At 41.9% G+C, this 14,103-nt stretch overlaps 1 protein-coding gene across 1 annotated transcript in view; it reads right to left on the bottom strand.

Annotated features, from left to right (window-relative positions):
• Positions 1–14,103, bottom strand: part of CTNNA3 (catenin alpha 3) — a 415,687-nt gene that overhangs the window by 89,785 nt on the left and 311,799 nt on the right. Inside the window, exon 12 of the mRNA XM_058810887.1 lies at positions 7,790–7,990. Coding sequence (XP_058666870.1) covers positions 7,790–7,990 — 201 coding nt within the window. The remainder of the gene's footprint in view (positions 1–7,789; positions 7,991–14,103) is intronic.

Raw genomic sequence — 14,103 nt, 5'->3', positions numbered from 1 at the left:
CCTGGCACTCCTGTTACAATCCACTTTATGTTTGGCATACCGTCATTATGTATCCACTTTATGTTTGGCATACTATCATTAAATATGGTTTATTTTACCATGAATGCTTCCTCAGAGATCTGCTTCACGGTATCTCCTGAAATTTAGCCTCCCCTTCCTAAAAAATAAGCATATCAAAACCAACAGTGTGCTGATATCATCCAGAATTGCTCACTAAACACTTCTGACTTCAGACCAAGGAATCAGTACCAGGCAATTATTTTAAGCCTCCCTCAACACCAAAAATACCGTTCCTGGGAAAACACGTTCTGGCACAGGGAATGCTACTTGAAGCTTCAGGTCAGGAAAGAAATTATAAAACTGAACCCTAAGAAAAAAACTCCACAAACCCCTCAACTAAACAAGCTGTTGGAACACCTGTGGGTTTTCCCTAAATGTTCCTGTTGATTAGGAGGGCCACCAACAGTTCCCTGCCTAGCCTGGCTGCTAAGGCCCAATATTCCACGAGCAAAGCATGGCTGCTGTTTTACAGTGCTTGGGAAGGGTGAGGATTTCTGCAACAACTTTTTTACACAATACCAAGATACAGGCCTTTCCATCTGCTGACTGGAGCTGCTCATCTTTGAATTTTTAATGCCTGACAACAATCAAAAGGTGTGTGAGTGACAGACAGTTGTGCATTCCTGTATGAAACTCCATGGCAAACGCTTCAGTTCCGATGGATGCATTCCTTGCACTTTGTCTGCTGCCTACTGCATCACTCCAATCCACTGCAGCTGTTTGACAGCACTGGGTAAACTGAGGAGGAGCTCTGGTGTTCTCATCGACTGGGACACAAAACAAAGCCTGCAGCAAACAAAACCAGCCTCAGAGATGGGGATTCTGGTAGAAAACAGAACACAGTCCCTAGAAAGTGAGGAGAAGCCCTAGTTACAGAAATTTATTTGGTACATAATGAATTCAATGCCACTTCTCCCAATAGTGCAATGGATGGTGGTGACAGACTTACTGAGACAAGGTGACCAAAATGAAGACAAGCTTATCGCCTATGATTTCAGCAAGAATCAATTTTACTACATGAACAGATTTACAATCCAAGCATACATACACAGGCATATATAAATACTACTGAATTATGCATATGCTCCCCCCATCAAGAGCTGCTGCATCATTTCCACATCTGAAAGTTCATGGTTTGCACGGAAGGAAGCACGAAGAGCTGAGGGCATGCTGCCAGAAAGGAATCACTAAAAATATCTTAAACAGAGTTAGATGTATGTAGTTGAAAGTATTATTGGAGGAAGGTGGGGCGATCATTTGATTTTGATTATGATGGGGCATGTCACAAAATTATGACTTTTGCTATAAACCATAGTGTATTACATGCAAAAATGAAAATTGTTCCACATTACAGTTAGGAAATTATTTCTATGAAGAACTTAAGAATGAGCTACAGCTGAAGAACAAAAACATCCTGCAGATTTTCAGGTCTAAGGAAATCCTTACTGAAACTGGACTCATATTCACAATTTAAACCAAAACAGTCCTCATAGATACTATGAAATAGAAAATGAACTCTTAAGCACTGATAATCTATGAAATCCAGTTACTCAGTTCACAATCCTGCTTAGGAGGCAAATCATGCTCTGACATGTAAAGGTTACAAAAGCAAATGGTCAGAAGAGTGGTAAATTCCAAAGTATTCCAAAGACTCCAGTACAGACTGGGATAACCCAGCAGGCAGGTCTGACCAGCTTTGCCTCCAGGACACATCAGGTGAAGCCAAAGCTGCTCATTAAGAACTAAAATGTTCCTACTGCAAAAAACTTGTAAAATAGACAAAAACTTCAGCTTCTGTAAGAAAGATGTCATCTCCAACATATTGCACTGTTCTAAAAGGCAAGAGGATGAAAGGATTCTGTGAATGTGGACTGGCAAAGGAAATAAATAATCAACAAGTGCCTGAGACACAGCAAGTTAACCATGGGCAAGTGCAACAGGCACAGCATGCTTGCAACTCCCCAGAAATGCAAAGCAACAATAGCATCAGGGCTTGTAGGATCAAGGCTACAAGATAAACATTATGATAACAGTAATGAGATAAAACTGTGTCCCAGAGGCTCTGGAAAACACATTCCAAATAACTGGAAAGGTTACAGAGCTGGAAGTCTGTAAGCTGGAATGAAATGTCCTTAAAATTACAGAGGTCAAGGCACTTAAAAGCTTGTGCAAGAAAGTCACAGCTGAAATGAAAGGAATGGCTTTGATATGGGCATGGAGATAACCTTGTGCAAGTTCAAGAGCTTGCTTCAGTTAAAAAAACGCAGTGAAAGGAAGAGCAGAGTCCCTGATCTTGTTATCACCTTAGGGAAGGGCTGTCATTAATGAAGGGACTCTACTGAACCAGACCAGTCTAGTGGTCCTTAAGATCTAAAAGACAGAGATATATTAAAAGGGATGTATTAAAGTTATGCAGACATTGGAAAGCAACAAGTCACTTCTTAATGTAGCTCCAGGTGAGGGAAGAGTATCACAAAACGTCACACACAATGACTACAGAAGGGCAATTCTGCTTGAAAAAAACCAACAAACCAACCAACAAAAACCCCAGCCCACAAAACACTGGAGAGAGAAAAAAAAAGCCCTTACTGCCCATTAGTACACTGCCATCCCCACTTTCCCTGCAGGGCCTGTGGAAACTGCAGAAGCAAAGACAACGCTGGTGCTCAGTGGTGTTCTGACTTTAAGGAAGCTTCCCCACGTGTCCTCTGCTCCAAAACCAGGCTGCAGGTAAACCAGGCTTCACCAAAGTGGCAGGTTCATTACCAGGGGAGCAATGATTACCTCCCTCCCACTCCCCATGGAGCTCAGATGGAGCAAGACCACGTGTGCCACATCCACGACAGGCAGCAGAAGGGCATTTACAATCCTAATCCAGGAAAATGACCTAACAACCAAAAAAGCATCAAAACCTCAACTGCACACCACAAAACCAAACTTCTTACCTTCAGAAACATGTATTTACTGCATGACAATGCTGCATTTTCAAGGCTGCTCTAACTAAGATTTCTCTTGAGGAGGAAGGTTCTTGGAGACTCTGAGTGTGTGTTCAAGGACTGCCCTGAACAGGGCATCTGTGCTGGGCACTGAGAGCAGCTTCTTCTCAGTGCTTTGAATGATCAATAAGTGCAACAGCATCTCAAAGAAGCAGATGTGGAGTTAAAGGCACCTTAATGCCCACACAGTGCCTATAATCAACATGGGCATTACACTGCTATTAACAGCGAAGCAAAAATATTTCTGAGCTAGAGGAAAAGAAGAAAAGATTGGCAAAAAGAAATTTCAATGTTCAGGGTCATTTTTTGATTACCTGGAACCCAAAAAAATGTTGGTCTTTCCCCCTATTTTTCAGAATAGTCTTACATCAGAAGCAAAATCCAGTTTCTAAAGAAGGATTCAAACAGAGCCTTCAAAAAAAAAAGCTTCACTGCATTCTCCACCAAATGGAAGTTACTGACTCTGTAACAGAGTAAAAACCACAAGAATCAAGGGCTATTACTGAAGTTATTATCTCACAATCACCATGGAACTCATCACAAAGCATGTTTCAGGCTAAGTCATGCAAATACCCTCAGTGTTTTTCTTGGCCCATTTTTTGTTCCTTTCAGCTCTTACAGTAATTCTGCTGAATAGTTGCTGATAAAATGTTCCCTGTCTGGGTTGAGCACCAATTTCAAAGTTAACCAATTCTATAAGCTTGCATGCTCAGGCCTCTCTCCTTCTTCAAGTGCTTGGGGATTTTCTTTTTTTATGTATTTTGAAGTGACAGGAGTCAATCCTCTTCTTCAGCAGTCTTTGGGTTTCATAAGCAAGAGTGAAAATCACTGAACACTAAACAGACTTGAACAGCAAGTATCCTCTATAGATCTTATTCTGACAGTGATGAACAACTAGTGGAAAATACTTTTTCATTAAAAACTTTCTGAATTAATAAAATTCTAAATTAACCTTTTTAAATTAATAAAAACTTATGATTTTTGTGTGCCCCACAGAATGAGTAAGGCCCATTCACCTCATTTTAGCCACCCTAAATAAATAAATTAGAATAAAATTGGTCATATTGATATCTTTTGTTCTACAACAAGAGGAAAGGACCTCCAACTGCCCATTCATCCCATCTGAAGATACCCCTTAGGAAAAGCCAGAGAAGTCTCTGAAGTGCTCCTGTCTCCCCACGCTGGCTCAGGTGGCTTTACCAGAAGATGACAAAATAAGTACTAAATGTCAGAGTGGGCAGGAGAATACAGACAACCCCCCTTGCATTCCCTCTCTGGAGGCTGCCTTTTGGGTGAAAGAGAGCCACATTTCCAAAGAACAGACAATCCCTACTGCAGAAGACTCGAGGCAGGGGACAAAGGAAACTGCCAGGCATTTCACATAAGCTGCTGTAACAAACCTGTAAACTGGAATTAAAAAAGGCAGGTGAAGCAGCCAGGAAAGTACAAGCCATTAGCTTGGTGCACACAGGCTTGCAGGAAATGGAAAAGCTGCATAAAAAGCTCAAGATGGAAGGAAGCTTGCATCTTGAAAACAGCACTGTCTTTTTATGGCTAAGGTAAATTACCTTTCCCCAGAGAAAAGCAATGCAGTAGATTTAATCCCCTCTGGGAAATCAATTAATAAACTACTGCACAAGAAAGCCCTGGTTCAGGTGTAGGAGGTCAGTATTAATACAGGGCTGTAGAAGCACCCACACTGAAAGGGCTATGAAGGGAAAGGGGAGACTGGAAGGTGATCACAACACCAATCCTGGTGTTACATTAGTGTAACTAAATCAATTCATTCATACTGGCACATAATATGTTAAAATATGCTGCCAAAATGTAACTGAAGGCTGTGAAGGTTTTAAAGAAAATCACTGAACACAAACCCAAGCACTCCAAAAAAGTCTAAAAGCTAAATGTCTTTGGCCCACTGCAGACTTGAGGCAGTTACAATACTTGTCATCTTTGTCTCCACCCTTTTCCTTGTTTTTCTTACAAGATCTGTAGACATTGAAGTAACTAAAGAATTTATGTTTTTACACTTATATGTATATCATTAGAGTTCAGCATTAAAGCAGAACTGCAGACCAAATTTACAATACAAACCTTTTACTCTACCAACAGATATATGCCATAATATAAATTGTTGACTTAAATTTAACTGCTGCAGACTCTGGCAGGCAATAAAATAACAGAGGAGACTGATATTTAAAAGAACAGAACAAGATCACCCTTCCAGTTCTGAAGAAGAAATACCTTAGGATTTTATAAACAGAGTTCCTAAAAGTTTCATTTTGCTTCGATACAATAGTACATAAACCCTATCAAAATGCAATAAGAGACATATAGTGATCTTTGCTCTTTCCTTGCATACTGCAATGCAGAGAATTAAATATCTTTCTTTTCTTATACATTACCTCATCATATATTCTACAATTTAACCTTGATCTTTGTCAAAACAAACAGTAAATATATCTGCTCCTCTTTATGCACATTTTCTCCCTTCTGTTACCTCCAATTTGCATCTTTGCTATTTCTTCTCCCATTCACTCTTCCATTTTTATTTTTAGTTCTCTGCAATTTCCATGTATGCTCTTTGTCTTTAATTTTGTTCTCACTAATTCTATACTCTGCCTGCAGTAAAATTTCTCATGAGTAACACTTTACCTCTTCCTTAGGCATAAAGGACACCCTTCACTGCCTGAGGTTACTGTGGATGTTAACTGAGGAGTTTATGGCAGCATAAATACAGAGTTCTCTCCTGGTGAACTTTCCCCTGGCAATCAGCTGGACCTGAAGACCCAGCTGGGATAGAATGGTTTAGGTTACACCTGTGGGCTGCAACCTACCTGCATTTTACCTGTAAGCTGAAAAAGTAAAACAAAACCAAGCAGCCCTCTCAGTTCAACATGTGTTCACTGCAGATCACAAATACAGGTGAAAATGAAAAGTGTGTGTGCCTTTTTTGCCCTCCTATTGAACAATATAAAGACAGTGAATTCTCTGAAGTACTGCAAAGTCATTTAAGATTGTGACCATGCTTGATGTCCCTTGAAACAAGCAAACATTCCAACCACAACCAGTTTTATGCCTCCCTGTCTTCTGCAGATGGACAGGTTCAGGTATATTATATATATTACTGTCAAAGCAAGGCAACAGAACAGAAATCAGTGTCAACTCCCAACATCTTTAAACAGTACTAGCTTCAAGAAAAACAGGCTCAGCTTTTACATGAGAATCTAAATTATGCTTTTCTATGCTGCTTCCCTCTCACTATTTGTCACAGTACTTCCAGAAATCATGAAGAAAGGAGAGCAGTGTTGAACATTTTTCAATTTTCCTATCAAAATATCAGAAAAAAAGATAAAAACAGGCAAGACTATTTCAAACTCTCCTCATTGTTCTCTTTTGCCACTTCACTGCAATGTCAGTTTACTCCTGTTCACATGAGGGCAGTTCTGCCCTGGACATACCTGAACTTACTAAGAAAGAGCTCAAACAAAATTCCTGCCTTTTCTGGTGGTAAAATGTCAGTTAAATGTAAGGTACTTGACATTTGTTTAGATTGAAAGAGCAAGGAATTAGATCTCTGAGTTCAGGAAGCCAAATCCTATATTCCAGGGACTTGCCAGAAAATCTCTCAGGAGCAGTTTAACTCCCCACTATGAGACTTGCAACCATTTAAAACATGGAAGTACTGGGAATACCATAGATTTTATTTTTTTTTTAAATTAAGTACACATTATGAAAAGCCAGAGACTCATTTATGGAAAACACAGGAACCATTTATAGAACAGTGCAGTTACACCCCCTGTGGCCAGTACAGGCATTTTCCAATACAGGATGCCCTCTGTTTTAATATTATGGAAATGTAAAGGAGACTACTAAACATTTTAGAAAATTTCAAATTTGTTTTGTAAAACGGAAGACTTTTTGGGACATCTGATTACTGCTTAACAGTCCTTAAACTGGGAGCACACACAAATCATGCACGTCTGTCACACTGGTCACAAGTGTTGCAGGATGAAGAGAGAGGCAAGAACGTTGACCTCATGTTCAGAAGGCTTGATTTATTATGTTATGATATATATTACATTATGACTATAATAAAAGAAATAGAGAGAAAGTTCTCAGAAAGCTAGCTAAGCTAAGAATAGAAAAGAATGAATAACAAAGGTCTGTGTCTCAGCAGAGAGGGAGACCCAGCTCTGCCATGAGTGGTCAGTAAATCCAAACATTCACCTGAGACCAATCACAGACCCACCTGTTGCATTCCACAGCAGCAGATAACCACTGCTTACATTTTGATGCTGAGGCTACAGCTTCTCAGAAGGGGGAAAAATCCTAAAGAAAGGATTTTTCACAAAAGATGTCAGTGACACATGTCCTTCTCCAAGTTTGCCTTTCATCTGCTTAGAGCAGGCGTGGTGAGATGCAATGAAGTGGGAAGCTGCTACCTCATTAGTTCCAAGTCTCCAAACAATGCTACATGCATTAAGGACGCCAGTAACGGGGGGATACCATAACTCAAGAAAGCTTACAGAGACTATGTAATTCAAATAAAACATTAAAAATCAGTTTGAACCGCATGGTCTCGTCCTAACTCAACAGCTGGCTGAAAGGAGCCGCCTCGGAGGGAACCATCGGCGCACCCCCGCGCGTTACAGCAGCGCCCGCGGGATCCCCGCTGAGGCAGCGCACCAAGGAAAGGTGACAGGCCGCAAAAGCCCCAAGCTCGGCCTTACCAGCCCCGGAGAGCTGCTGCACGTGCCCCAGCACCCCCTGGGTGTAGGCTCCGGGCTCGTAGTTGTCCATCTCCCCCGCCACGACGTGCGCGACCCGTGCGGCGCGGCCGCGGATGGCGCCGGCGGCGCGGTCCAGGCCCTCGGCGTCCTGCTCCCGCAGCGCCACGATGCAGCGGTTCACGTCCTCCAGGATGTGGCTCTCTGCAAGCACAAGTGGGAAAAATGCATGTGTGTTATGATTGGCTTTTCGCAAACATTCAAATGAATGTTATATGTGTTGTGTTAGAAAGTAATGCTGTATTAATTCTCTTAAGTACTGTGTTAAATATGGTTTTGTGAGAGTCTGTCCAAATTTTCCCTCATCTGCCTCACGATCATCCTTGGGAGACCACTGAAGAGAAGACCCCCCCCGTCTAGAATATCTGGCTCTGAAGGAGAAAAGTCACACGCCACGGGCCCTGAGAGCTGAAAGCTCAGTGTTAAGCTATGTTTTCACAGGAGTGTTTGCTGTATGCTAAGAAGAGGACACCATGCCCCGTTTGCAACAATAGCAGCTCTGGAAGCTGTCCCACCCTCGGCCTGGCTGGACTTCTCCTGAGTTTCGGGTGGTCTCCCACAGAAGACCCTCACCTGTTTTACAACCACCGTGACAGACAGACTGAGATGTAAGGAACCTGTCCATCAAGGACTGAGACATGAAACTCCTGAAAGGCCCCTCTGCTCCTTCCAAGGACTGGGACTGACACCCCCAGCCCGGGGGAGGTGTGTGGGGAGGCAAGCTGACTGAAGCAAGATGTTTGCCTGCAGGTTGTGACCACTGAACCAAGAAAACAATGGCTCTCATTTACTGCTGAGAACACGGACTACCTGTTGCATCTGTTCCCTATTGTATCTGTTCCCCCCCACCCTCACAATTTTCAGCAATAAAAACCTCTGAGTTAGCTAGAGCCTTTGAGATCTCCCCAGCATAGCAGGCAGATCCTCGGCTGGACTGCACCAAAGGACTTTGTCTCTGCGTTGGTAGCTATATCCCCTCCCTCTCTCCCTCTCTCCCTCTCTCTTTCTCTATCTTTTTCTCTCCCTTAATCCCTCTATCGCATTTTTGCTGTGGTTATTTCAATAAAACTGCATTTGATTTGATTATCACTGCAAACCTCCTTGTACCGTGTTGGTTTTTGCACTCAGAGATCATTCCTACGAACCATCAGGGTATCTGTTCACTAGGATGGATCCTGACAGGCTATAAAAATTGTTAAAACAGAAACTATGCTATGTAAGATGCTTTGTTTAACAGAAAGAGCTTGCAGTGAGATAGCAGCCACAGGACACCTAAATCTTTCAGAGAAAGGGAATTTATTGCCTTCTTATCAGAAGAAACAAACTTCTTCCCACCTTGGAGGCGCTGTTAGGATTAGAAGTAAGAAGCTGACACTGACCAGACAGAATCCTGTGCTTGAATGGAATTTATGCACCATGTATGAGGTGTATGAATATGCAACAAGCTGTTGTTCTTAAGGGTTAATCCTTTGTTAACGGGGCTCCTTTTTCGGGCTCGTGATGCCCAGAAAAAGGCACCCAGACGTCCGTAACTTTGTTTTTATTGTCTCATATTTTCCTAATTCAATTTGTCCAAATGATTATTACTCTAATTGTGTTACTATATTTTTTCACCATTTTATTACTATTAAACTTTTAAAAATTTTAAAAACAAGTGATTAGCATTTTTCACAAGGACACTGCTTTAGCACCCACCACTCAGGCCCTCACACACTGCTGACACAGCTCAGCAGGCTGCAAACTTACCCTACAAACCTACACTGAGCTGCTGAAAGTTCTCCTACCTTCTACTGATTCCTAGAATTCAAAGGCACTGTAATACTCTCCTATAAGCAAGAGCAACAATCAAATACTGAGTCAGAAAGTGCTATAAAAATAGGAAAACCACAAAAGATTACATACAAATTAAATACTTACAAAATGAATAAAAAATTATTAAATCTGCTACATTATTGTTGAAACCATCTTAAGCCACTGTGACATCTTCCATAATGAGACGAGTCTCCAATGACAAACAACTGCCCAACAACTAAACTAACTTCTTTTACATTGATGCCTTAGGATGTTCATGCTAAATCAAGCTCTGAAGTAAATTATCACCCTTCTATCTTTCTAGATATAAATTTTTCAACTGGCAGTTTGTACTTACCACACCATTACTTTGACACTCAAATATGTAGAAATGGGGGAAAAACATCAGCAGGAAGGATAAAGACAAAGGAAAAAATATTGATACTACAGACTGGTCCTTATCCAGAGCGTAACAAGCACGAGTAAGGATTCAAATCAAGCTAGAAGACAATAATGTCAAAAACTGCAGAGAGAACAGTTATGTGGTACATTAATATTTACATTTATACAAATAATCCTGAAGGACATACTCCTTTTTTTTCAAGCAAAGTAATACAAATATAAAATTGAACTTACGGTACAAAGGTAGTATCATAAAATATGTCTTTAAATGATAATATATTTACTGCTTTAAAGCTTACATACCTCCTAAAAACTTCCCCATTAGTGCTGGTTCTGAATTTCCTTTCCTACACAGATCTGCAATCTGCTTTGTCTCACAAGAGAGTGTATGACAAGAACATCAGAAGTGCATTTTGTGAAGTCAATAGCTCTGTTCCATCTTCAGAAGCATCAGTGAACCTTCCCTTGCACTAAGCCATGAATTAATTCAGAGCTTACAGATTTCTTGTAAATTCACATGACTGCCATTTTGTACATGAGTATTAAATTATGTTTTATGTTATCCAATAAATTAGACAATCACAGTAACTTGGACAGATAAAACACACCATTAGGTAATCCTAATCTACTAACTGGGTCTGGCATGACTACCTTGGGATGCTGCCTATGCAAAAACTCATGAATTCCAGTTCAGTTTATGAAATGGCTGCATCACAAGGTATCTCTGTAAACACAGAATGTCCTTATTCTCTTCAGATAAGAGGACAGAATGGAGAATACAACCACCACTTTAGGGGCCTTGCTGTGAAGAACACACTGCTTTTTGCTGTCCAGCAAAGACAGCAATAAAGGGCTGAATCCTGTGTAAACACAAAGGCAAGGCTCTTCCACGACCTACCAAGCAAAGCCTCCATAATGGAAGATCAGTTACCTGGGTATTTAATACTATATGAATCTCAGGGGCATAAAAAAATAAAATTGCCCATGGTCTCACAGACATAATGTACAAATGAAACACATGGTGTGGAACATTCCCAGTTCCCCAAACTTTCTAAGGGATGGCACAAAGAACACTTTTATGGAACAGCAAACTGGAGGGTGGATGCTCAACAGAAATGGAACTGGACCTGTAGGCATGGCAAGACTCCTTTCAAGCCATTTTAGAACTGAATATAAATTAGACTGTGATGTATGCTCTCAGATACTGTGTGCAAGGACAACCAAGAGGGATACAGATGTTATTAATTTTGTTTTGACCATCCACCTCATACTAGAAAAGCACTGCAAGGTTATCTTGCTCCATCCACCCATGGCCCACGTCAGGGTGTCAGGAAGCCTGCCCAGTGCCATCCATGTGTGTGTCACCCCTGCCAAGGCCTTGCAGGGAGCCTGCCCAGTGCCATCCATGTGTGTGTCACCCCTGCCAAGGCCTTGCAGGGAGCCTGCCCAGTGCCATCCATGTGTGTGTGTCACCCTTTCAACGCCTTGCAGGGAGCCTGCCCAGTGCCATCCATGTGTGTCACCCCTTTCAAGGCCTTGCAGGGAGCCTGCCCAGTGCCATCCATGTGTGTCACCCCTGCCAAGGCCTTGCAGGGAGCCTGCCCAGTGCCATCCATGTGTGTGTCACCCCTGCCAAGGCCTTGCAGGGAGCCTGCCCAGTGCCATCCATGTGTGTGTGTCACCCCTGCCAAGGCCTTGCAGGGAGCCTGCCCAGTGCCATCCATGTGTGTGTGTCACCCCTTTCAAGGCCTTGCAGGGAGCCTGCCCAGTGCCATCCATGTGTGTGTGTCACCCTTTCAAGGCCTTGCAGGGAGCCTGCCCAGTGCCATCCATGTGTGTGTGTCACCCCTGCCAAGGCCTTGCAGGGAGCCTGCCCAGTGCCATCCATGTGTGTGTGTCACCCCTGCCAAGGCCTTGCAGGGAGCCTGCCCAGTGCCATCCATGTGTGCCTTGCAGGGAGCCTGCCCAGTGCCATCCATGTGCGTCACCCCTGCCAAGGCCTTGCAGGGAGCCTGCCCAGTGCCATCCATGTGTGTGTGTCACCCCTGCCAAGGCCTTGCAGGGAGCCTGCCCAGTGCCATCCATGTGTGTGTGTCACCCCTGCCAAGGCCTTGGCAGCCCAGCACCCACAGGAACCATGGTGAGCTTCTGCCCAGCAGCACATGCTGAATAACCACAGCCTCTCACCAGGTTCTGAAGCTCCTCCCAGATGAGCCACTTCACAATCAATAAAACTTTGCTTAACTTCATTTTCCCAAGGCTCAATAAGACGATACATTTGCCTTAGGAGATCTAATAGAAAAGGAACACCACTGATCAGAGTCCAGCTAAGATTGTTTCAGCCTCTATCTTTCTTACTTCCTCCTCCTATAACAAATGCATTAGGTCAACTTTTGATTTTCAGCCAAGGAGCTTACTTCTCCCAAAGCAGAAAAGGAGGATTAGGATGATAGACCATCTCTTTGTCATGAGTCAATGTCTAGCAGAAGAGTTAAGTGTAACAGTGGATTGATAGATGTTTAAGGAAATTGTCAGATTGCCATGGTTGCCAGAGCAATTATCATGAGCAAGTGCACTGCACCTTCTGATTTCCCGCTGGGAGTTTGGTGTTAGTCAAAAATGGGCAAAAATCATATCTCAGCTGAGCTAACCAATGGCTAATAAAGCTGTCTGACAAAGCCATGACTCAGACTGTCTCTGGGACAAAATCAATAGCTCTTCCTCTGCATGTCATCCAAGAAAAAGGCGATGCCCTTCCACTCCACTTGGCACTGATAAGGACTCAGTTGAAGCATTTGAATTAAAGTTTCTCAGCTCAGCTAAAAAAAATTAAATTGTGAACTAAATGGAGACATTATGAAAAGAGAAAAGAAAAATAATTACTAGAAATGTTAAAAATTTAGTACGTAAAGAAGCATTATAAAACTCAACTTGGTCTCCTGAAGACAAGACAGAAAATACAACATTCCCTTTCTGCAAGACCTAAACCATAAAATTAGAAATCTATGCAGAGACAGTCTAGCCAAAAAATGATTTCTATCTTTTCCCATCTGTTGACATGATAAAATGGGAAGCACAGAAACTTTGTACAAAAAGTCAGCTTCCTTTCAGATAACTCCTATTCCCCAGGCATGGTACCTCAGAGTGTTCATCAGAAAAGGATTCCAAGTTTTCCAATAAAGGCACTATCCAGCACAGCAAAAGACACTCCCACAGACTCATAATGCTTTGATGAACTCCAGAAAGATATCTGACATCAAATAAATGGTAAGAACATCCATCCTTAGATTTAGCAAGTTTCAGTGCCAAAGTTAAAAGAACTTAAAGCCATTAAATGGAAAGTGCAAGTCCCAGCATACAACTCCCTGTTACCATCTTTCTTGCATTCAGACAGAAAAAAAAACCCAAAAAACTCAAAACAAAAAAACCCACCCCAAGTTAATCTAATTCCCACCTTTTTGCTACATACTGAAGTTCAGACAATGCCCAAGGGTAAATTTCCATCAGCAATCTTATGAAATAGATTTTCTTGGCACTTGCAGCTCTTTTAATAAAATACCTATATCTACAAGCAAGACACTGTCTTAGTCACTACTCAGAAATAAAATCACCAGTAATCACTTAATGTCCAAAGTTCCTGGCAATTTCAAGTGAAGAATTTTAAAATTAATAGAAAAGTACAGAAAAATAATTACTTAGAACAAGGAAAACACATATCCTTTGTTCTCTCATTGTATTAGCTAAACAGTCTTCATCTGCCAAATCTAAGAAACAAAATGAAAATTTCTAATATTTTTTCTTGATGCTCCTTCTGACAACTCTGTCATTCTGTCTCACACCAAGGGTGGCAGCAACTGATGCAGACAAGTGGGCACAAATGCTGCTGTTTGTAGGTGCTAGAGAAAATTAATTTATTATTCCCTTTGTGGCAGACTCTTTCAGCACTATTTAACCACAACCTCCCTCAGCAAAGGGCATTGTGATGCCAAGAAAGACCAAGCACATACATGAGAAGGCTCCTGAGCTAACATGCGTGCCTCATGTTAATGGGACAGATTTTCCTG

Source organism: Ammospiza caudacuta, chromosome 9, assembly GCF_027887145.1.
Source record: "Ammospiza caudacuta isolate bAmmCau1 chromosome 9, bAmmCau1.pri, whole genome shotgun sequence".
In the NCBI taxonomy this organism is placed as follows: domain Eukaryota; kingdom Metazoa; phylum Chordata; class Aves; order Passeriformes; family Passerellidae; genus Ammospiza; species Ammospiza caudacuta.
Note: the sequence above shows the minus strand (reverse complement) of the source record. Positions and strands in the feature narration are given on the sequence as shown.